We start from the raw sequence: 22,923 nt of genomic DNA, 5'->3' as shown, positions 1-22,923 counted from the left end.
TTATTGTAAGTTATATTTTTATGGTAATGGAATATTATAAATCAAAGTTAGTATCAACTGCCTTCTTAAGATATAAACTATTTATAAATAGAAGGAAAAGAGGAAAAAAAATTGAAATTGAAATCTATCAAATGTAAAGAACATAGAATGAAATTACATTGTTGTACAGAATGATTAATTCTTGCAAATTACTGTTGGGAATAACATTATATTACTACAGGGGGAAAAAATAAATTATCTGCAAAAATAAAAAGAAATAATAATTCTTATACATACAACCACCCCAGGTATATTAAAATTATTATAAACTTTCTCTCTTTTTCCCTTATTCAGTATTGTGTAATTCATTGTGGTAGAAAAACATATAGAACTTGTCACATAAAAATATTATAAACTAGAGTAAATAAAAACAAAAAAAGAGGAACCGAATAAAAACCTGAAAAAAAAAAACTAATTGCATTTGTATTTTATTAAATATCCTATCTAAATTATGAAAATAGAATTTTAATTTGTAGGAAAAGTATGTTTATATGATATTTATATTATGTACATAATGAATGTACAGTATAGGTAAATTATTTACATCTCTTATATAAAAATTCAAACCAAATTTATTATTGATTTCTTATTTTTTTCTTTTTTTACTAGTTCCCAAAGAATTAACCATATTTAATGCCATGGATCCCATATCTTCAGTCACTTCCATCATTTCTTCTTTTGTACCTTGGCTTTCACTCTTTACAGAGTTTTCTTTCTTTTTAAATCTATCATTAACTGTTATAATTTTGAAAAGTATTAGATGAAAAGACATCATAGAAATACATACATACATATGTTCATGAAACATAAACCAAAAATGGGTATGATTTAAGCATTAAAATTATGAGAAATACATACCTGCTGATATTTCAGACAAATCTATAACTTTAAAATTATGAGATTTGTTGTCGCCACCAACAGCAAATACAAGTGGAATATCTGGATTTGCTGCAAGACATTGCAGTGCACCTAAGTTAGTCTTCTTTTCCCATATAATGGATGGATCTTTGCTATCAAGAATATCCCATACTTTGATTATGCTATCATTCGATGAAGTAACTAATAGTCCTTGATATGATGAGCTAAGAGATAATCCTAAAATATAAACAGAGAAACACAGACATGATCAGAGTTTCTTAATGTTAATAATTTATTTGAAGAACAAAAAATACCTGTAATTTCTGCTTCATGAGCCTTGGTTTGCCAAATTGGTGAATCTTCTCTTATGTCATAATATTCAAGGTAACCATTATTTGTACTAATCTACAATAAAAATATTATAATTCTTATCATATAATTATGTATATGAGATTATTAATTTTTTTTAATAGAAAGCAATTAAAATGTTATCAATACTATGTATATACATATACTAACAAGAAAATAATTTGGATCAAAATGATTCCACAAAACTCGTTCTACTTCTCCAGGTGTTTGCCACTCTTTAGCATTGCTTTCTAATTTGCAATCAAACAGCCTTGCAAATCTAAATTAAAAAATATATAATGAATGTATACATAATAAATACAATAAATATTTCATTATAAAGTAAAAATAATAAATACCTGTCTGCACATCCTGTTAAGAGGTGATGAGTTTCTGATGGATGCCATTCAAGAGTCTGAACTTTTTCATTGAAAGAATTAAATTTAGTTGCAGGCTTGCCATTTTCTAAATCCCACAGTAAAACAGTTTGGTCAACCGAACCACTTGCTAATATATGTCTGAAAATAAACATTTTTTAATGATGTTCATACGTTTAAATGAAATGAATAAACAAAAAGTATCCAACTATAAGTACGTATAATTTTTATTCCATGCCAAATCTAACACTGCATCCCTATGACCTATACGAGTCAATTTTTTTTTTTTATTTGGTCTTCTTCCAAGTTTAAAAGCTGGTTCTAAACAATCGATTAGGTCAAGATCCCAAACTTCAATTATCGAAGTCATACTTCCAATTGCGCATAAATTGGCTAAACAAAAATTCAAATCAGTATTAATAATATATATTATAAAAATATATAATTAATTGTGTAACTACTTATATACCTGGCATTGGATCACTTGGGTCAAAACTAAGCCATTCGATACATAATGGAAAAGATGGTAATAGTATATCATGATGACAATAAAAAGAACCTTCTGCTTCATTATACACTGTAATTTTGTCATTGGAATAAAGATAAATTAATGATTAAAATAAAATAATTTTTATTATACTATTTGCCAAGTTTAGCATAATAACGAACCAAATATTTCTAATATACTGGCGTCACCGTCAATGTGTCCTATCAAAACTAGATTATCATCGCTTTTAATTATGTCATCTTCTTTCTCTGAATCATCGTCTGTTTCTTCTGATTTTATAAGAGGATCTTTACCGTCTTCTCCAAATGACACTATATTGCCAATACTACAATGTATATCACCGCCTAAAAAATATATTCTCTGAATGTATAACTTTTATTATACAAATATAATGTTTTGTTAACAGCCCAGTTACATTGGATTATTAATTCCCAGCTAATCACTAAAGGCAAGCAACGTTAAGATTATTAGTAATGGATAATTGACCTATCTAGAGAAAGAAAAAACAAAAACTGTAGGCTGTAAACTCCGGAGAGGTGGTAAAAAGACCTCTTTGGTAGTATTAAATAAATATAAAAAGGTGTTAGTAAAGAAGTGACTCGAACCCGTAAAAAGGAAAGTGAAAAAACGAAAAATAGAAATATAATATTTAATTCATAATAATAAACTTACTTTCTTTATCATATTTATCAAAATCATATTCATCTACTTCCATAGAACTATTATTCACATCGTGCTCATTTTCAATCTTATTTTTCTCCAAATTAGTTTTATCTTTAATTAATTGTTCTTCTTCTTCTTTATCCGAATCATCGTCCCTGAAAATATTTTTTATATACGTAAACAAATAATCTCTTGAATAAGTTTTTTCGAGTAAACTATTGCATACACATACTGCAAAGCAACTTGTGTTTGTTTGATAATTTCTTCTAATTCTTTTGTTGTTAGTTCAACCTGTAAATCATAATTATTATTACTATTAATATTATTATCTAATCCTAACATTTGCAATATATTAATAATCTGTCATATTTAACTCATTTAGAAAACTAACCTTTTCAGGAACAGCTGCAGCAACACCTCTCCTAACCCACGTGGTGCACGATACTATATTCATTGTTTTTTTTTATTTATATACAAATACTTATTTATATAAATATAAATACAATAATGACAAACAAAAAAAAGGTTATTATTTCTATTTAATACAAATTTCTAATATTCAGAAGTTTATCAATTTTGTTTAACCACATTCTATATAACAGCTGAAACAAGATCGTAGCCCCATCTGAAATAAAAACAGAAACTAAATTCTCGAGATATCATTCTTAACACTATATATATCGAATGTAATCGATATACAATCGATTAGAACTAATAAGTTTTTGACTGAATACAATTTATTTTATTTATTTAATTTTTTACTAAAAACTATAAATATATACATATATATATATAAGTATTGATTTTAAATTTGTAGTAATCATTATCTTTTTCATTTTCTCTAATTGTAGAATATCATATATTTATGTAAGTTTTTCCACTTGTGATTTAATATAACCTAATGTTTTTGTCTATGCATAGATATGTAAACTACTTTAATAATATTTCAGAATGAACAGTTTCTCAGATCCACGACGTCCCGAGAAGGAAATTCGCTATAAACCAACGGTTTCAAGTAATCAAGCACAACCAGGAGATGATTCTATACCAGATTACATAAATATTCTCGGAATAATCTTCAGTATGTGCGGTTTAATGATGAGATTGAAATGGTGCGCTTGGCTAGCTCTTTATTGTTCTTGTATTAGTTTTGCCAATTCTAGAGTCAGTGATGGTACTAAACATATCCTTAGCAATTTCATGTTATCAATATCTGCCGTTGTAATGTCTTATTTGCAAAATCCACAACCTATGACACCTCCGTGGGCAACAGCGATACAATAAAATATTAGATATTATTAGGAATTTATATTGTATACATTGAATTTATTTATATGTTTATATATACTCTACTGTTTCTCGATTATTTTTTAAATATATTTATCATTATGTTGTATACAATTTTTGTATCATATTTCAAATCGAAAATAGATATAAAGCTTTTTTGAGTACTTACCAAACATAATCAATATTTTTTCTTTTTTTTTTGTTTATAAATATATTTATCCAACAGACCAAAAAAATGCTCATTTAGTGTTTCTCTTCATTCTTTTATTTCTTATAAATTATTATATTTCATATTACATCAAAATCAACTTTGCACAGCATCTTTCTACAGATATTTTATATGTTAAGACTTCAATTAAGTCCATAAATATTACATTTCTAAATATATTTCATATTGACTAGAATTATATGCGTTACACGCGTTTCATCTACTTATTTTGTACGCACAAGTACAATGTTTCAATTATAATTATTTAAAACATTGCTGTGAAACATTATATTCTTTGATAATTTATCATCGATCTTGTGTGTCATGGAGTGTATTCATTTTTTTTTATATCATAGTATACTAATTTCTTTTCTCCCTTCTTTGATCTTATAAACATGTTTAGTATGAAAAATCACTAATGGATGAAAAAGATTATATTTTTTATATTTTTAACTTTTGAACTTAAAAGAACATAGAAAACAAATATTTATCTTATTGAGAGTTGAAACATAAGGAATTGTTTGATCTGTATAATAATTTATATAAATTTATATATATATATATATATAAATGCAATAATCTTCTGCTAGTTGACAAATGTATTCTTATTAAAAATGTATCAAAATGAATTAGCTCCTATTCTGTAACAAGGAGTATCGATACTCGATAGGCCAGTGTCATCGCATTACGCATGGTACGTAATTTGAATCACGAAACAATTTTCTTACTCTCTAACCGCGAATCCCAAGATGTTTCACTTTGTACGAATCTTAAATATTGTTTTTTTTTATCGAACATATTGCATCTTTTTTTATTACCTTTTTCAATAGAACATTCTTGCCATAGCTATAATCTGTAAATGATTTATAATGCATTTCATAAAATAATAATTAAAAAAACAATCGAATCTTTCGGCGTAATGCATAATAATTAAACATATAGACTTTTAATTGAATTTAACTTCAGGAAAAATATAAAATCTATATAAATAAGTAAAAAATAAATAAACAAAAACAAATAAAAGACATCAATTAAATGCAGAACTGTTCGTGTTTAATCACATCGTCGCTTTTAAAGATTTATCAACACAGTGTTCATCAATATTCAATTCGATTATTTATTACAACGATTGCAATTAAAATTTTTAATTTTCAATCGCAATTAATAATTCAATGTTTATTTATATATCCGTCAATTGTATGATTAAAATTTTGATATTGACAAATTACTTCGTAGATTCATCAAATCATTGACTTTGCTACTCTATAGACTCGCGTCATTGACGAACTAGTCTGTGGATACTTTCATCCCTTAATCATTAATTGTAATAATTTTAAATATTTTAATTGCAATCGTTGATCATTAATTCGATTAAATATTGTCTAACACCGTTTATAAATATTTGTTATACGAGTATTTAATCGACAAATCAATGTTACCATTTTTAAGCTTATAATCTAATCGATTTGCCCTTGTTTTATAAATCTAATTGTTCGTAAAACGTATTTCTAGAAAAACTTTGAAACTTCAAACCAAGAGAACACGATCATATTGGCACAAGTTATAATCTTCATTCTAATCTCAGTTGTCATCGATGATTCCTTTCTTTTATTTATTTTTTATTTTTTTTTAAACAGACTTCAAAAAGATATTACCTTTCCTTTACTTTCGATTAGGCTAGAAAAGTTATCATAAAAATTGTCGATCATTTTGCTTCCTTTTTTTTTCTTTTTTTTTTTTCGTTAGACGCTGCTTTCACCTCGACCCATCAATGTAATAGGATAAACATATTTCTTCCGCTTAGCATTAAAGAACGGCGAAGAACTGTGTTGTGCGGTAGTTGGTGTTGGCGAAAGACCACGAAGAAGAGGTAACGATGCATCACCGCTTATTCCAGTAGCATCGAACCTTCTTTTCCATTCGGCACCAAGATCAGTGGCAGGTGCCATCAAGCCTTTACATTCTGGAGAACTTCTAACGCTAAGGAATACGTCGTTGCTGCTGTCGCGTTGACCGGACGAGCCCTGCAAAAAGGACGATTAGAAATTGGAAAGATTTAAAAGATTGATGAAGGGGAAAGAATATTATATTTAGAAAACCTTAGCTTCAAAGAAATCTAAACTAGACCCGTTCGTTTCATTATCTCCTTCTGGAAAATCTACTTGCACGTGATGAGATGTACGTGACACTCTTGAGGAATGAGAGGATGCACGAGTAGATGAATTTTCCGATAGATCGTCTCTACAACACGCAGCCGTGCATACCCTTTGCTCTCTGAAATGAAATTACAATGAATTATTTCGAAGATCTGATCAAAATGAATCTGTTACATTTAAACGAAGAAATTTGATTCAAAAAAGACCTTCTAACGGTAACCGAATCCCTTCTTCTTGGTACAGGCGGCGGAAGATCAGTTGTCAAACTCTTGGCACTTTCGTAGCTTGCTTCACTATTACCACTACTGCTATTACTTCCAATATTCTCCTCCCTCAGAAAGTAATTCTTCGCCGAGAGCATTGCAAAATGGAGATTGTTTTTGAGGTCGTCCGCCGCCGTTGACAAGTTTCCCGGAATCTTTGGTGTGCGTCTCATTGGTCTTGGTGGTGGTATCGGTGAGGGTGGATTACTCGATGTTTCTGATAATGTTTCGGGGGTGGCAAGGGGTGCGGTACGAGAGACATCTTCCCAATCTCCACGACGATTCGATCTTTATTAGTGAAAGAATACAAATTTTAAAATATGGAGGAAAAAGATCAGAAAGAGAGAAGATATAATTATTTAATGATTCGACTCAAACGAGAAGCATCTTTCTTCGAATGAAATGAATTATCAGAATAAAGTCTAGAACAAAAAGGATAGGAAAAAAAAAAAACTAAAACAATGGAAAAGATGTTTTTCTTTTTTAACCCACGATCGTTCTTAATCATCGTTTATCTTGCATTACGAATATTGCAAATGATTATATTTTGGAATGATCGAATGGTGCTGTGATTTACTCGGGTGCTTCGAGTAAATAAGTTTAGATTATAAAGCAGTGATAAATGTAATATGTCGCGTGTTTAAAATGAAGTGAAATAAGCGCGTTCAATGAAGTACGGAAAAGCGTGATAGATGAATTTTCCTAAACTCGTGTCTCGAAGATTTTGTTTTCAACGCAACGTTTACATTAAATTCCTAAATTATCCGATTATCGTACCTGTTCAGGGATCGCTAAAAGTACATTAGTCGAAAATTAAAAGTCTTATATTTTCAAATCAAAGTTCAATGAAAAAAGTTTGTCAAAAAGTAATTGGAAATAGTTCCGCGAATTAGGTTTTTATATAGATCCTAGGTAGAGTAGATCCTTTGTTAGATCCTCGGTTCGAAATCACTCGAGATAAGGACTTTCTGTCGGATCCTTACAATTTACTATCGTCTGGTCGTGGTGTGTTGAGTAAGTCGCTGGCCAAGCTGACGTATTCCCATGGTATTCCTCTGGAGTCAACGCTAAGTTCTCGACCAGCCTGCGGGAATTCCGTAGGGCTCTGCAGGGATGTGAAACTCGTCTCGAGGCAAAGCTTGTGAGGTGGGGTCCCTGCTAGATTACTGCTCTGGCATTTGACTGGGGTCGAAGGTGAGAGAAGTGCCCTCATCTCTTGTTCAATCTCGAGCTCCTGGACTTCCGCAGGTTCACGAGCTTCCGATGGTTCAGCAGACGAAGCATGTCCAGATGCCAAACGTTGTGGCTTCGCTGGTCCCAGGGTTGTTACAACCTGACATATCCATACGCCATTTTTCCATGTTATCCTTTATGACCGCGAGAACTCCTCCTCTATTTTGTTTTTTTATTTTTTTTTCAACGTTCACGTGCTTTCTCTCTCTCTCTCTCTCTCTTTCTCTCTCTCCCTCTCACTCGCTCTCCCTCTCCCTCTCTCTCTCACTCTCTTTCTCTCTTGCTCTCTGTTGCGAAGGTCGAAGAAAATCGATCAAAATCAAATTTTCCTTTCTTCGTCGTTCGTACACAAAGAGACACAGACACACATGTTTCGAGTGCTTCCACTATAATGATCTCTCCTTTTATATGTACTATAGATGATCCTGGATACAATAGGGTGATAACATTCACATACGTTCTTGAAAAATAAATCGGATTCACATCGATATCGTGGTGATAATAAAACGGGGCTGGGAGGAATGATGTATGATATGCTCAAACGATAGGTATGTATGTTACGATAGTGGAGTATGAACGGATTTTTTTACGAGGATTAACTTGCTTCGTGAAAAATGATTAACTTGCTGTAACCGCGAGCTGTAAATAAAAAATATCTTCCGTATCGCGCGTAATAAATCTTTTTTGTTTGTTCTTTTTTTTTATTTTCTTAACAATCTTATCGGAAAATTATTCATTTTTCTTATCTACTTCAATTTCTATTTCGACTATGGCTATTGTTAAATGCTAATTATTTTCTAACTTTCGAATGATTAAATCAAACTAAAAGATATATCTATAGCTCGTACTATATGTCTCCATAACATGCACTTGTGTATAATACTTTTAAGAGTATAAGTATGATCAAATAAAAGTGAATCGTTTAAAACTGTGGCTAGAGAGCGAAAAATGTTAAGCCATGAAAAACACAATGGAATATGAAACAGCATATTCCTAGCAAGATTTTGTTTATTCTCCTGTCCACTTAAAGGCTCTCATATTTATTTTAAATTATATTCACTTTAATTTGTTCTACTTAAAAATGCAATGGCGATATGACGTGTCACTCTATGCGTGATGAACATGCGTGTTCGATGGAAGTAAGTAGTGTCATTCAAACTAAAAACGAGTTGGTCTCTTGACAAGAAAACCCCTTACTTACTGCAACCCTATTAACACATCGACATAACACTTGTCTGCATACAAACTAACGATTGACATGGAGTTAAATGATTCGTGTATAATTAACTACATGAAAATGAAACGTGAAGAAGTTAGGATATGCGAAAGTGAATTATACGCGACAAGGTGATCATAAACATTTTCACGATGTACAATCGTGAATTGTATAAAAACGTACAATGTGAAAATTGCATAAGGACAATTATGAAACGAACGTGGATTACGAACGTACTTCATTTCAGTGAAATTTAAAAACGTCGAATTGAAAAATAAAAATCAAATTAAATTATTCGAATTGAAACAAATTTTTTTATAGGTATGTTATACAATATAAAAAGAAAATAGATAGATAAATAGAAAGAGAGAGAGAGGGAGGGAGAGAGGGAGAGGGAGAGAAAGATTTGGAAAGAAGATAAAATATATTATAATAATTAAGATAACCACAGCATATATGAGTTAGACTCATAAAACAAAAAAGAAATAATGCGAGAAGGAAATAAAAAAAGAAATAAAAGATAGAAGAAAGTATATATAAACATACATAATATTTAAATTACCAATATCTAATGAGACGTCGTTTGGTTTGTTGAATACCTTGTCTCGTGGCAGGAAGAGGGTGTGGTGGCATAGGCGTCGGCGTTGGGGTCGGCGTCGCGGCCACGTGTCTTCCAAGTATTTTCATGGTGTAGTAGGACGTGTCGTTGATTGGATGCTTTCCTATACGTTGTTACATCTACTTGGTAAGATGTACGCGAGCTTGGTCCATCGGCTGCATCCTTGGTTGCATCTGCTACCGCATTGATAGATGCATTGGCAGGTGTATTGGTAGGTGCATTGACATCCAGTACGGTACCGGTCCGATCTCTGCACGCTGACACCTAATCCACACCACACACCCTCAAGCCACTGTCATTCCGTTGCTTCTATCACCTTCTTCTTCTATTGAAAATTATCCTATCCTTTTCGCCTAACCTACTCCAAAGATAATAGACTGACAAGAGAGATGATTTTTACAAAAATTTAACTTTATTTTTCCCTAAATCGATCTCGAACTTGTTTTCCTTCCTTCCTTTTTTGTTTTTTTTTTTTATAAACAATTCCGAACTATTCGGATCATATAACAAGTTATTTCCTTCACGAAATATATGTGTGTGTCTGTATTTGTTTGTTAATAAGCATTTGATAAATAGAAGTTATGATATGTTGAGTATAATGAGTCGCTAAAATGTTCCTACAGGAAAATACGTATGTTACGTAAAAAGGAAATAAAAAAAAAGAAAGAGAGAGGGAAACTAAATAGAAAAAAAGCGATGCTAGTCTACGATTTTACGAGCTACAAGCGTGTTAATGCAATATTCAAATAACGATGAAAAATGTTTCTGACCTATTCGCGTGAAAATATCCAAATTATAATATCGGTGTTAAGACACTAAAAAAAAAAAAAAATGCAATAGTATATCTTCTTATCTGTTGATCTCTTACATAAATATAAATTAAAATAATACGAATGTTAAAAAAAATTAGGTAATTATTCCATTCGATGAATCAACAAGAATTATACTTTCGATGGCATCAAGAATATATTGATAAAAATAGCGTACACAATGTAGACTTATACAAAAGTCAAATCAATCGAAAATATTTGTAATTATTTTGTCTAAAGAGTATTTCGTTTAAAATAGTTTTGAAATGATTTCATTCGTAATTATTTTCTCGCAATAAATCGATCGTTTTGAATGTAATTTTTATAAGTTAAGAGAAACGATATCTTAACGAAACGAAATAAAGAAATTTGTAAACGCGTAGTGTTAACACGTTGAGCGCCACGCAAATTCTTAAGGAAATCCCAGTCAGGCCACGTGCGTTACTCACTATTGATAAAATAGTTAAATGTCAGGCCTGGAATCGTCGGCGACTGACATTTAACTATTTTTTCAATAGTAAGTAATGCACGTGGCCTGACTGAGATTTCCTTAAGTATTTGCGTGGCGCTCAACGTGTTAATTATATAAAATCTATTATTATACAAACGTATCAATAATATAAATATATTCATGCATTACCAGGCAAAACACATGCTTATTGCTTTCCTTCAAATACTATTTAGAAAAATGTTAAGCGATCTAATGATTTCATTAATTCGACTAGATGCGTATTCCTATATGTGCGCTTTTTATCAGCGAAATGTTTAAATAAATTTCATTAATTTGCATTCAATCGCGCATACGTTATCCTTAAATAATATCTACTTGTTTACCAAAGAAAAATAAAATAAATAAGATTACTAGATGACTCGACAAACTGATGTTATATATATATGAATGTATTTACACGCACGACAACACCAGGATGATCCTGGATAATCCTAATGTGCTACGAAAAACATATCAAAATGAGATTTATTCTTACTTAATACGAGGAAGCACGACTACACACACACACACACACACAATTAATTGAAAAATCGTAACCTAATCATTGGACGAATAGCAAATACGAACATACATTGTGTGTACTGTATCTAAAGTAACTAAATAAGCTACGTTTGAACTCTAATGGATTAAAAATGATCTATCACTCTTTAATATTATTGTCCCTTATAAATATTAATATAATATATGAAACGTGTAAGAAGAAAATTTGAATGCACACAGAACAACAAGAGAAAAGAAAAAAAGATCAAAAATAGAGAGAAAATAAAGAGAAAAAAAGAAAGGAAAAAAGAGACGCACTCTAATTCCAAAAAAATTGTGCAGTTATAATAATAATAATAAATAAGATACTCGATCAAAAGTTCATATGATTAAAAAAAAATCAATCGAAAAGCACATTATTATTTGTATTTGAATAAAATCTAAACTATTATGTATCCTTCCGTTCGTATACCTCCACATCGACGACAAAAGAAGATGCAGAATTTTCGTTAGTATCTGGATTAGCAAAGTGTACTTGTTTTCGATTTGAACTACGATCGTCGATGTTGATAACTACAGGTAGGACAGTATCTTCTTCCTTGGTAATATCAGGATCGTCCGTAGTTTCTTCCAGAGGCTCGTAATGGCCCAGCTTTACAGAGGGACTTCGACTAGCCGGAGAATGCTGTACTTTTTTTATCTGCCCGACTATGCTCGAGTCGGCCCGGCTTACCTTATTCAAAGCCTTCAGCATGTTATCCGGCATGTGGTCCTGTATCATCACTGGACTTATCAACACCTCGTCGAAGTCGCATGGTCCTGCCCACAATGCTTGGTAGACTGGTTCGCGTTTAGACAACACCTGCCTGAAATTCCATACAACGTATATCTTGTCTTACTTTTTTAAACAAATTCTATTGAGAACATTGATAACATTTAAAAATCAAATATACTTTTATATATATATATATATACACGGTGAGAGTTACGGAACGTGATGTTTCAAAATAATTCGTAAAATATACATTGTATGAACAAATTGTTCCTACTTAGTTAAACTACATAAGGGGGCGTATATAATGATAAATAAAACTTTTTTTGAATTTTGCGTACAAAATTATGATACTATGTACGGCCTAAAATGAATGTTCCGTGGCTTACCCTGTATATATAAATGTATGCTTGTGAATGTATACTTCTTTGTTCTTTTTTTTTATTTTAAATGTATTGTTTGTATTCTACGTCGCGATGTATCATTATTTTGAATAATTTAAGGACTAAGCCATACAGCGATACTCGACTAAAAGTATGCTAAATTCTGTTTGTCTAGGGATCATGCAATCAATGAATAGACTCTTCGAAAATTTAGTTAAAAGATTAGATTTTCTAATGAATTACTATTAGAAACGGAAGAGAGATACACAATGGATAACTAAATGTATTACTACTACGCATTAGTCGACAATCGTAATGCTTTTCTGCTCCCCCCCCTTTCACCTTTCATGCATTATTATATTAACGGCAATTGTTCTCGTTAAATCTGAAACGAAAGAGTCAAATATGGTGCAATAGAAAGAGAGGGGCTGTCTATAGATCGTGTAAAAACAATATTATAGGAATTGACCGAAGATGCATGCGCACTGACATATCTCCAAGATGCAATACCCACTGTAGTCCTGAAAATAGAAAAATAATCAAACAAACGTACCTCCACCGTGACTCATACTTTTTCCTAAAAATGAAAAAGAAATGTTTTTCGTTAGAATTCGGCTGAAATTTGGATATCCAGCTCTATAATGATAGATTTATTTTATTGTCTTATAATTAAAATCACACAAGAGATAGGATCACACCGATATTGGTTGGACGATATTTAATTCAATTGCGATCGTCGATCGTTCCTTCAATGAAATATTATTTAAAGATTCAGGTAAAGATAATTGGCAAAAGATCGGATACTTACTCGCCCTTGTTAGGATGATGCCGAACAACGTGAATAATTCTACCAGGTGGAAAAAGTGGCCTATGCAATGTCAAAGCTATACTCGAGTCAGTAGGTACGATCGCTTGAGATCGTGCTAGATCTTTATCTCTTTGATATTCGCTGATACATCCACCAGCCTCCATATTAGCTGCCGACGTGGGTGTCGAGCTACATCCGCAACACATTACCGAGCAAGCTATCGTTTTCCACTGAAATAAAAGTAGGATGCGACTTATAAATTTGATACTATCGATTTTCCTTCCTTCTTTTTCTTTTAGGGGGAACAAATAAGAAAGAAGGAGAAAGGATATAAAACATGGGTGTATTTTGTCAATTCTAAAAATATATTGTATATGGCTTTAACAATATATATACAAAAAGACTTTGATCTCCTTTTTTCTTTAAGAAATAAAAAAGAAAAGGAAAAAAATATTGACATAAAACGTGCCTTGGGATCGACGCTTCTTTTTATCGCATTTATAAGGTCGGCCCTTAAACTTTCCATCTGTCGTAATCCTATCCTAGGTACAACGTCCTTCCCTACAACTACGGAAGTCGTAAATTCTTGAGAATATTGCTGAGCTGGCATACTGAGCAATCCACCGGGTGGTGCGAAAGAAAAACATATCAAATCCGGATATTCTTGCCTAAGTAAAATTGCAAGTATCGCAGCGGTGCCTGCACCAAGGGAATGACCAACCAATGTCAATCCAAAATGATCGGTGCCTCTCGAAGGATCCTATTAAATAAACGATTGAAAGCAAACATAATTAATGTTTATACCAGCTGTTGATCTGCTACTACTTATCGCTACATACACGATAGAATAATTCTGATCATTTGACACGCTTTAATACGTGAAATTCTACGAAACGTTTATAACAGAAAACACTATCGATAGTAAGAAGGAACTAGGCCACACGCGTTTTAGCTTAGTACCTTCGATAGTGCTCGAGCGATAATATTCTCTTCTTGAAGTTTTTTGCGTATGTATTCTGCGGCTTGAACCATACCCTTGTGACCTAGCCAATCGTCTTTTGGTGGAGTTAATGGTAACACTTCGCCTTCTGCATTTAAATCTGTTAAAACGTCTTTCATACTGAGCGTTCCACGTATACTAACGACAACCTGAAAATCAAGATAAAAATAAAAGAATTTAATGATAAAACTTATTTGAAAGTTTGAAACGTTTAAAACTTTGCGAAAGAATCAGTAGAAGATAATTGCAAGAGTAATAACACACATACAATAAAAATTTAATAAAAGTACAAAGTTACGCGATATACGTATATGTACGGAAACATTTTATAAAAGAATTTTAATGAAATTCATTATAAACGATTTTAAAAACGACGATCATTAAAGAAGAGGATCCATCGTATGAATTAAAATGACCAAGTTTCTACTGCCACTTCATTCGTATATTTAATGAGTAAAAAGTACTAAGAGGAAAATAAGTAAAACCTTTTTTTTCGAGTAATCAAGTGCTACAAAAAACGGTGTTTCCCCGACGTCCACGTGAAAGGTCGCATAAACAACTTCAACTTCGCCAACTTCAACCATTTTCCTTAAAGCCGCATAATTACATTGACAACAGTTGTCTTCCACTATCGTGGCTTCGTCCTCACGATTACCGCACGGAAAGCAAGCGCATCTTAACCTTGAATAAATTGAAAAATTAAATGTCGCTTCGTTATAAATTTTAATGTTATTGCATTACAAAGATATTAGTTCACTAGAGTTCAAGGAACAGAGTACAAATGGTTTCTAATACCGGCTTGGCATTAAATTATTTAATATGTATTTTGATAAGTCATTGCATAAAGAAATCACAAAGCCGTTTCGATTACTTGGGATCGTTTAAAGGAGGGATTGATCATTCTCGAGCCACGTGTCACTTCTAATATCCGGGTATAATGAAAGCTTAGTGCGTGATTTTGGAGAAAGGATTACCTCGTGCACAACTGGCAGAGTCCTGTAGAATGATTAACGAGGAACATAGGCCAACCGTAGGCAGCGAGGGCGAAGTGCATATAATGAATGGCCAACTGGAAATGGCCCAGATCGCCGTCCTCGGTCAAGGAGAGAAACTTAGTACGAGGCGTTACTGGCACGCCTGAGAGGAACTCATACGTGTCGTTTTTCTTCTGTTTCACTATCAGTTCTCTTTCGATTTTCTGAAATTTTCTTAAAAGCACCAGCCCGGCTACTACGTCCGATGGTACCACGTCAAGGTCACGGAAAAAGTCGCTCAAAAGTCTGGCAATGTCAGCGAAAGAGTTCTATGGAATACGAAAAAAAAAATCAGAAATATGTATTTAGCCAATTATTGAATCTTTGTTTCTCTTTCCACAATGAACGATAATACTTACTAATAATTTTATCAAACCACTATCAACTAAAATAAGTAAATACTTTAAAAACACTAATATATAAAACTAGTATTTTATAATTTAGTAAAAGTGAATTCCATTTACAACAAATTAAAGGATCAGGTTGATAAATTAGATCAATCGAAATACTCTGTGAATGTGACAAATGTTATATAGGACAAATGAAACAAAAATTCAAAAAAAGAATAGATCAACATAGAAATGATTGTAAATCTACTAATGCACAAAAAACTAATACCACCGCGTTAGCTGAACATCACTTTAAAACAGAACACATTTTTAAATTTAACACCATATAGTAAATAACAATACAATTAATTACAGAACAGACACAAACAATTTAAATAGCATTTATAACGAAATATTAAAGTTTAACTATCATCAATAGGACGTAGTAATATAGCGGACACCATAATAGTGAGGATACCTAGACTATTAGACTCTACTCTAGATTTAATCAGTATTGTTTTGATTATGTGTTTAAATATAACAGTTTATGATATAACGATTGGTAGATGTTAAGTACAGTTTCATTATTTAAAAAATATAAGAATGTATGTCTTTGCAATAATATATAAGAGACTCTGAACTTTAACGATCGAGGTATATTAAATAACTGTGTTTTAAATGTTTGATAGTATGTATTTTTTTTTTTTTAAAAAAAGTCGTAATAAAATTTCAGTTGTTGAAGAAGTTCCGATGAAGGAACGAAACGTTCAATAAGATCGTAATAACGTTCTAAATTCTTACCCTCTCCAACTTTCCTGCGACACATTTATTAATAAGTTTATTTTTGAACGTGATAAACAACTAATTGATAATACTTACTCTATTTCGATCGGAATTTCCCATACAACAAAACAATAATCTGCATCTGTTGTCCCAACTATCTTGATAGGCACGTATAACTTTTCTGTAAGGAAATCGAAACAATCTGTATACGTAGACGTGTCGATCGACCAATTGTTTTAGTCTTCATTTTTGCACTACTACTTTGCGATAGAAACGAAAAAATGTATCTATCTTAGGCTATTAATATCATCAAGTATCTCCGTATCGGAAGGGTAATGATGTATATTCATATAGGCTTCGATCGATCGCTTCAAAATGTCTAGTCACTGGAAAAGATATGAGCCAGATTGCTTTTCCAAGTATTAGCGTAAATAATGAAAGCTTGAAGAAAGAATAAGATATTGTTTTAAGTATAAATTTCTACATAACTAAACTACTCGATGAAATTATTTTGTGGTTCTTTTCGGATTTATTTCATTTTTCGTATATTCCTCGATAACGAATTTACCAAATATTTCATTTACGATCGTGACCAGTGTTCAATAAAAAAAACATAAAATACAAAATATCGCTGATGGATATTTCTGTAAAATAGAAAGAGAGAGGGAGAGAGAGAGAGAGATAGTTACCGTTGTCGCCAATTTCGGTTTCTGCTACCACTGCGTTTGTAGTGTAATCTACCTCCCCTTGATTCCGCTTCCCTCATGCTACGTTGATATTTCTTCATTTTCACCCAGGATCTGCCGGCGGCGTCGTACGTACACCATACCGTTACCATCACAAATGCCAACACACACCAATTGGATATCACCAAACCTACGAATCCATGAATATTTTAGCAAGTTTCTACGTGGTAGCGACCTACGTTTTCGATCTCCCTACGATATATTTAAATTCTCTGAACGAAGAAACAAAATAAAAAGTATATTAAAAACGTGTTAGATATATACACAAAATTTCAAAAATTTCTTAATTATCATTATTTTCATAGTCTCGTAGTTAATCGTTATGGGGTGCAAATGCAACGCATTTGTGTATGCATGTATAAAGACTGGTTGCCTAACGCAAGGGTTTTTTTACGAATAGATGGCGTTTATCATCGTAATTACCGACGATGTATAAAAGGTTGCATATTATCAGGCGCGATATTTTGTTCTCATTACATAAATAATTCTATTAAGACATATGTGCGTATAAATTACGTAATTCTTCGTGGGTTTAATGAACTTACCCAACATCACGTCCTTGATTTGGTCCACAGGGCAGGATTGATAGAATCGTGTTAACCAGGTAACTCCTGCACACAACCATCCTGCTTCTACCAATAAGAGGACTGAAAAGAAAAACAATGATACGTGATATTGAATAAATATATTATGATAATAATTGCTAGAAAGAGTACTTACGATAAGTATGCACAAAAATTGTCGTTGATAGACCTATTATTTAACGATTGTATGAATAACAAAGGCGAAAGCTTTGTTCGTTGAGAAGGAAACGAACGACGTGCTAACGTCAATGTGCTTGTCGCAACTTTACGTTGGATAAAGTTGAAGGTATTGGCAACGCTTTCTACTAACATCAAACTCGATGGAGCTTACGATAAAAGCATTTCTACCTCTGAGAAGAAAGAGGAGAAAAGAGAGAAAGATAAATAGAAAGAGAGAGTAGTTCATCCGACACCACGATGCAGGAACGAATGAACGCTAAGCGACTTTGAAAGAAATGCATTTGACCTAATTTTACGTTTTTCTAAGCTAACTAGACACGTGCATACATTTATAGATAAAGAAAATTTTCATAATCTTTTTTAATCCTTTCGAAATATCTTCTAAAAACTATGTAATGATAAAAAAAATATAAATCGGTGCGAATACGAGGCGAATATTCGCACGTGAGATGAAGAAAGAAAATGGAAGATAAACGCTGGCGAAGGTACACGACCCTTATAAGGAATCTACCAATCAATCGAACGTGCTCGGAAAGGTCATCGAATTTTTTTCCACCCGAATCCATAGAGATTTTATTCGGAAAACATCAGACCACTCCTGGATTCGTTCCAGATTCGTTAACGCTGCAGAACTATCTTTCTTTATTTTTCTCTTTTCGTAGAACAGTTCAAATGTAGTTCTTCCAGTACAGTTTCGAAAATATTTATGAAATAAAATGAAAGAATGTCGAAGTAAGATTGATTTTTAAAACTAGCGTTAAAGATAACCGAACGAGAAAAGAAAAAAAGGAAAAATGTATATATAAATGAATCCCTGTTTCCCTTGGTCATGCCATAACTTGAGAACGACTTTATCGATTTCATTCCTATATTTTTTTTTAAGTTTTCTAATACTTTATAGAAGGTTCTTACAGAAAGAAAAATTAACAAAATCGCTCACAAAGTATAAAAATTTAAGAAAACTTAACGAAAGAAATGAGTGTGTTTACAGAAGTCGGTGGGAAGTAATGCGGGTAACTTTCCTGTGGATTTACGCTTGTAGCGGGAGTTTTTTTGTGAATCTCGCGTGAATTTGGTCAAACGCAAAGCTTTGCCTAGCAACATAAATACGTGTTTTTACGTGACTCGTACTCGAGTGACAATCTACAAAAAAACGTAAAAATACGTTTCCCGCAAGCAATGTTTTAAAGGTTTAATATATATAAAATAAAAAAAAATACAAATGAAAAGAACATTTCGTAGATGTATTACCGAGACAGGATAAATCCGTCGTTTTTCAAATCTTTCCGCATGCTCGAGTTACATATAGCAGCTAGCGTGCGTACACGCACGCACACACAAACACACATATATATATATATACGATTCCTTCTCCCTAAGCCTAAATTTTCTTCTCCCCTCTTGAGTGATCGTTTATTACGTCGGACTGAAGGGTGGAGAACTAACTCTTATTAATATTCGCCCCGTTGCCCTTAGGAGATTCCAAGTACAAGCAAAAGTAAGAGGCTCGTGCTACGAATCTTTCGTTTAACGATTCTTAATATGCCTCCTACCTCGTTAATCAATTGCATCGAAGTGGAAAAGTTAAATGTGATTTATACGACACGACTAACAGCTACCAAATAATTACAATGAATTAGATCAATCTTTCTGTTTTATTGCATGATCGACGACGCAATAAAACGTCTTCCGAAATATAGATAAAAAGAAATGTCAATGTTAAAAGCCAAGACATCGATAGGATCATATTTCCTTCCTTGTTCATTCCTTGTAATACAGGAAGGAGCATATTGTTCTTTAATAAGTACTTACATAAGCGAATATAAAGTATATATTGCATTGGTGCCCTTGCTGCAGTATCCAAAATGCTTCCCCTCGTTGCAAGGAAACAGACTGAGAACTCCACCGCCATCGAGACTATGAAAAGCACGAGATAGCCTAATATGTATTCCCATAGAAGAAATATACACATAATACTTCGATCCCATTGAAGGATTCCTAGTAGGACTCCAAGTACCGTCACCCTGTAATAAAAAGATACAATAAAAGTTTATATCAAATTGAAATATGGTTATTTTTATCATATATTTATCAGAACGAGAGAAATAAATATAAATAAATGATATATTTATTAAAATTTTCAATGTTTCTTTTTTGATTTATCTATAAAATAACAGCAATACAATTTCTTAAGACGTTGAGCGTGCAACGCGAATCACCCACGCGCGTTATTTACGTTAGTATTAAAAAAACAATTGTGTTAGTCACCGATAACTGACATTTAACTGTTTTTTCAATAATAAGTATCGCGCGTGGCGTTCAACGTGTTAACGAAAAAGAAGAAACAAAAAATCAATAAAACGTGTTAAAAAGTTCGCCTAACTTATTTGGATTAAATTGAGAAAAGAAATTTGTCGAAGTATAAAAGCAAAGTTATCTATGTGTCGTCTCCCGAATTTTCCCTTACTTTCGATTTCACAATGGACCATAGGCGTAGCAGCGAATGTAGACGTTGCTTAGGGCCATGCAGAACGAAAAAAGAGCAAGGAACGCGTTATAACGTAGGAGGTACGAGAGACAAGTACTGTGTAAAGGGCAAAAAGGGAGGAAAAGAGAGTTGCATAGTAAAAGAGGAAAAAGAAAAGGACAGTTAGGGGAGGATTAAAAAAAAGGGGGAATCGTTGCAATGCGTTATGGTTATCTGTTTTCTTTCTTCAAACTCGATCTAACTCTGAACCCTTTTTTCAACAATTTTCTTGAAATGTAAAAAACAAAAAAAATACAAACAGAAAATGGAAGAGAAAAAAAGGAAGGGTTAAACAATTTGATTAATATTTAATATACGACCGATTATATAATCACAGGCTAATCCGTTTTTAAACGTGATGCACTCTAGATGCATTTTAAAGCTTTCAAGCCGTTAGATCAACCGGAAATGACCTTCAGAGATCAGATCAATGATTTTCGACAGCAAATTACAGCAATGTACCCTTCGATCCTGCTAGTCAATCGCATTATCACGATCATTTGCCTCTATAACGAGATCGCTTTGTATCGACGCATAACTGATGAACGACAAAATGGAGAATGGAGTGAATGCTTTTGAAAGAGAACCTTTCTGTGTCTCCAAGAGAAAACAATTTCTAGTATAAATACATCTATATTATCGTACGATGTAACTGTAAATTAAAATGCTTAACCAAATATTAATAAAAAAAAAAAGAAAGAAGAATGAGAAAAATTAGAGATTAATCGATAAAAGTAAGCTCGGTACTTGTCTTTAAAAGAAAGTGTTAATTAACTCATGAAAATCATTTAATTTCTTCGTTTTACAAGAATCGTAGGTGATCACGATGAGACGTTGAGAAACGGCCCTAACGAGCTCCATCGTGACAAAGTTTGTAGAACAAGTACCACTCCATTCCTTGGAAGAAGCCCCATGATAGGGACCGAGAGAAAAAGAACAGAGAAGAGACAGAATGAGAGAAAGAGAGAAGATGGCTAAGAAGTAGAGACGAAGGGCCGACGAAGTCTTGGATGCTACGTGGACCGTTGTATCGATTTACCTTCCAGCAGCTTTTCTCCACTTTCCACCATATTCAACTTGTATATATATATATATACATGTATATACTACGTTTCTTTCTTTGTTTGTGCGCTTTCGAAACGAGTGCATTTATTTCTACCTACAAACGTGTTCTTCCTAACAACAAACAGATTGTTTCCATCACAATGTATTCATCCCTAAAATATCATCAAGCTAGGAGACATTACTCTCCCACTCTTATTCATCTCTTTGTTTCCATAGCTCTTTCAATTTGTGTTATTCATGAAATTACTAATTGTAACACCATCGTAATGACATTAACCAATGGGGTAAAATAGATTTGTTCGCGTTACAGTTTCAATACGTAAAAGCATTGTTAGCTAAAAAACATTGTATTCCTTTAGATTTTTCTATACAACGTTACTAGTTCGCTCGATTAATCAACGATTAATTCAGTCTTATAAATGTCACGAGATATGTAAACGAATACTATAGAAAATTCATGTGTTCTATTTACAATATGAAGAAAAACATTGTCCTGACTAGTTAGCAAGATTAATAACATCGAAATTGTTTTGGACGTTAAATTTTGTTACGAGTTTGAATTAACATACGAACTGAAAATGATCATTCTTTGTCATGTTATTCGCGAAATGAAAAAAAACACGATTATCGCGATACGTAAATTGCAGAGAAACGTAAATTGCAGTGGATTGTGTGTCAGAGATAAAAGATAAAGACATTGTTCGTTTTCCAGATAAAATGGAAGAGAGGAAGAATGCAAATAAAAAGGAGTCGCCAATGTGTCTGCTTAATCTGAGAAAATCGTAAAGATGAAAAGGACGATTCTGTATTTCCAATCATATCAAAAGTGGGTCAATTGAAGTTACTTCCGTTTCTCGCATTATCTGGGAATGCAATCTCTCACGTACGCATGTACATATGTAATACATATGGAATAATAAACAGGGAAGCTTCGACATTAATATTTTACTCTTCAACGAACGTTCTCGTTCTCGACCAACTAAAGTGTAAAGTGATGAGGTATACGTTCAAGCTTACGGGATAGGAAAAAATGAAAGAGAGAGAGAGACAAGCTGACGAAGACGACGATGATGATGAAGAAGACGAAGAAGAAGAAGAATTAAAAAAAAAAAAAAAAAAAGAAATAAAAAATAAAAG

At 32.5% G+C, this 22,923-nt stretch overlaps 3 protein-coding genes across 13 annotated transcripts in view; 1 reads left to right on the top strand and 2 right to left on the bottom strand.

Annotated features, from left to right (window-relative positions):
• Window positions 1–508: 508 nt before the first annotated feature.
• LOC106787809 (periodic tryptophan protein 1 homolog) lies at window positions 509–3,416 on the bottom strand. The gene is made up of 11 exons (XM_014750498.1): window positions 3,185–3,416; window positions 3,026–3,084; window positions 2,803–2,948; window positions 2,292–2,474; window positions 2,092–2,199; window positions 1,841–2,015; window positions 1,605–1,763; window positions 1,417–1,525; window positions 1,212–1,302; window positions 898–1,134; window positions 509–774 (listed from the first exon to the last, which is right to left on the bottom strand). The coding sequence occupies exons 1-11, from the start codon at window positions 3,245–3,247 to the stop codon at window positions 626–628; spliced, it is 1,479 nt and encodes a 492-aa protein (XP_014605984.1). The 5' UTR covers window positions 3,248–3,416; the 3' UTR covers window positions 509–625.
• Window positions 3,417–3,744: 328 nt separating this feature from the next.
• LOC106787807 (protein Asterix) lies at window positions 3,745–4,258 on the top strand. Its single transcript, XM_014750495.1, has one exon. It carries the CDS (start codon window positions 3,745–3,747, stop codon window positions 4,075–4,077), a length of 333 nt encoding a protein of 110 aa, XP_014605981.1. The 3' UTR covers window positions 4,078–4,258.
• A 1,006-nt stretch (window positions 4,259–5,264) lies between these two features.
• Window positions 5,265–22,923, bottom strand: part of LOC106787805 (sn1-specific diacylglycerol lipase alpha) — a 30,858-nt gene continuing 13,199 nt past the window's right edge. For 5 of the 11 annotated variants that reach the window (XM_014750485.1, XM_014750484.1, XM_014750486.1 and 2 more), the window contains 15 exons: window positions 20,007–20,218; window positions 17,976–18,077; window positions 17,374–17,560; window positions 16,781–16,865; window positions 15,513–15,841; window positions 15,024–15,219; window positions 14,499–14,687; window positions 14,008–14,298; window positions 13,539–13,768; window positions 13,284–13,307; window positions 12,309–12,441; window positions 7,691–8,040; window positions 6,651–6,995; window positions 6,388–6,562; window positions 5,265–6,312 (listed from right to left, as the gene is read on the bottom strand). In XM_014750485.1, the coding sequence (XP_014605971.1) occupies window positions 6,031–6,312; window positions 6,388–6,562; window positions 6,651–6,995; window positions 7,691–8,040; window positions 12,309–12,441; window positions 13,284–13,307; window positions 13,539–13,768; window positions 14,008–14,298; window positions 14,499–14,687; window positions 15,024–15,219; window positions 15,513–15,841; window positions 16,781–16,865; window positions 17,374–17,560; window positions 17,976–18,077; window positions 20,007–20,218 (3,130 nt within the window). In that variant the 3' untranslated portion in view covers window positions 5,265–6,030. Of the gene's footprint in view, window positions 6,313–6,387; window positions 6,563–6,650; window positions 6,996–7,690; window positions 8,041–9,718; window positions 10,134–12,308; window positions 12,442–13,283; window positions 13,308–13,538; window positions 13,769–14,007; window positions 14,299–14,498; window positions 14,688–15,023; window positions 15,220–15,512; window positions 15,842–16,780; window positions 16,866–17,373; window positions 17,561–17,975; window positions 18,078–20,006; window positions 20,219–22,923 lie in introns of those variants that run through there. The other 6 variants (XM_014750490.1, XM_014750489.1, XM_014750491.1 and 3 more) reach the window with 6 other exon arrangements.

This window comes from Polistes canadensis, unplaced genomic scaffold (genome assembly GCF_001313835.1).
Source record: "Polistes canadensis isolate GaletaPanama2010 unplaced genomic scaffold, ASM131383v1 scaffold_115, whole genome shotgun sequence".
Taxonomy (NCBI): Eukaryota; Metazoa; Arthropoda; class Insecta; order Hymenoptera; family Vespidae; genus Polistes; species Polistes canadensis.
This window is presented reverse-complemented; position numbering and strand designations above follow the sequence as displayed.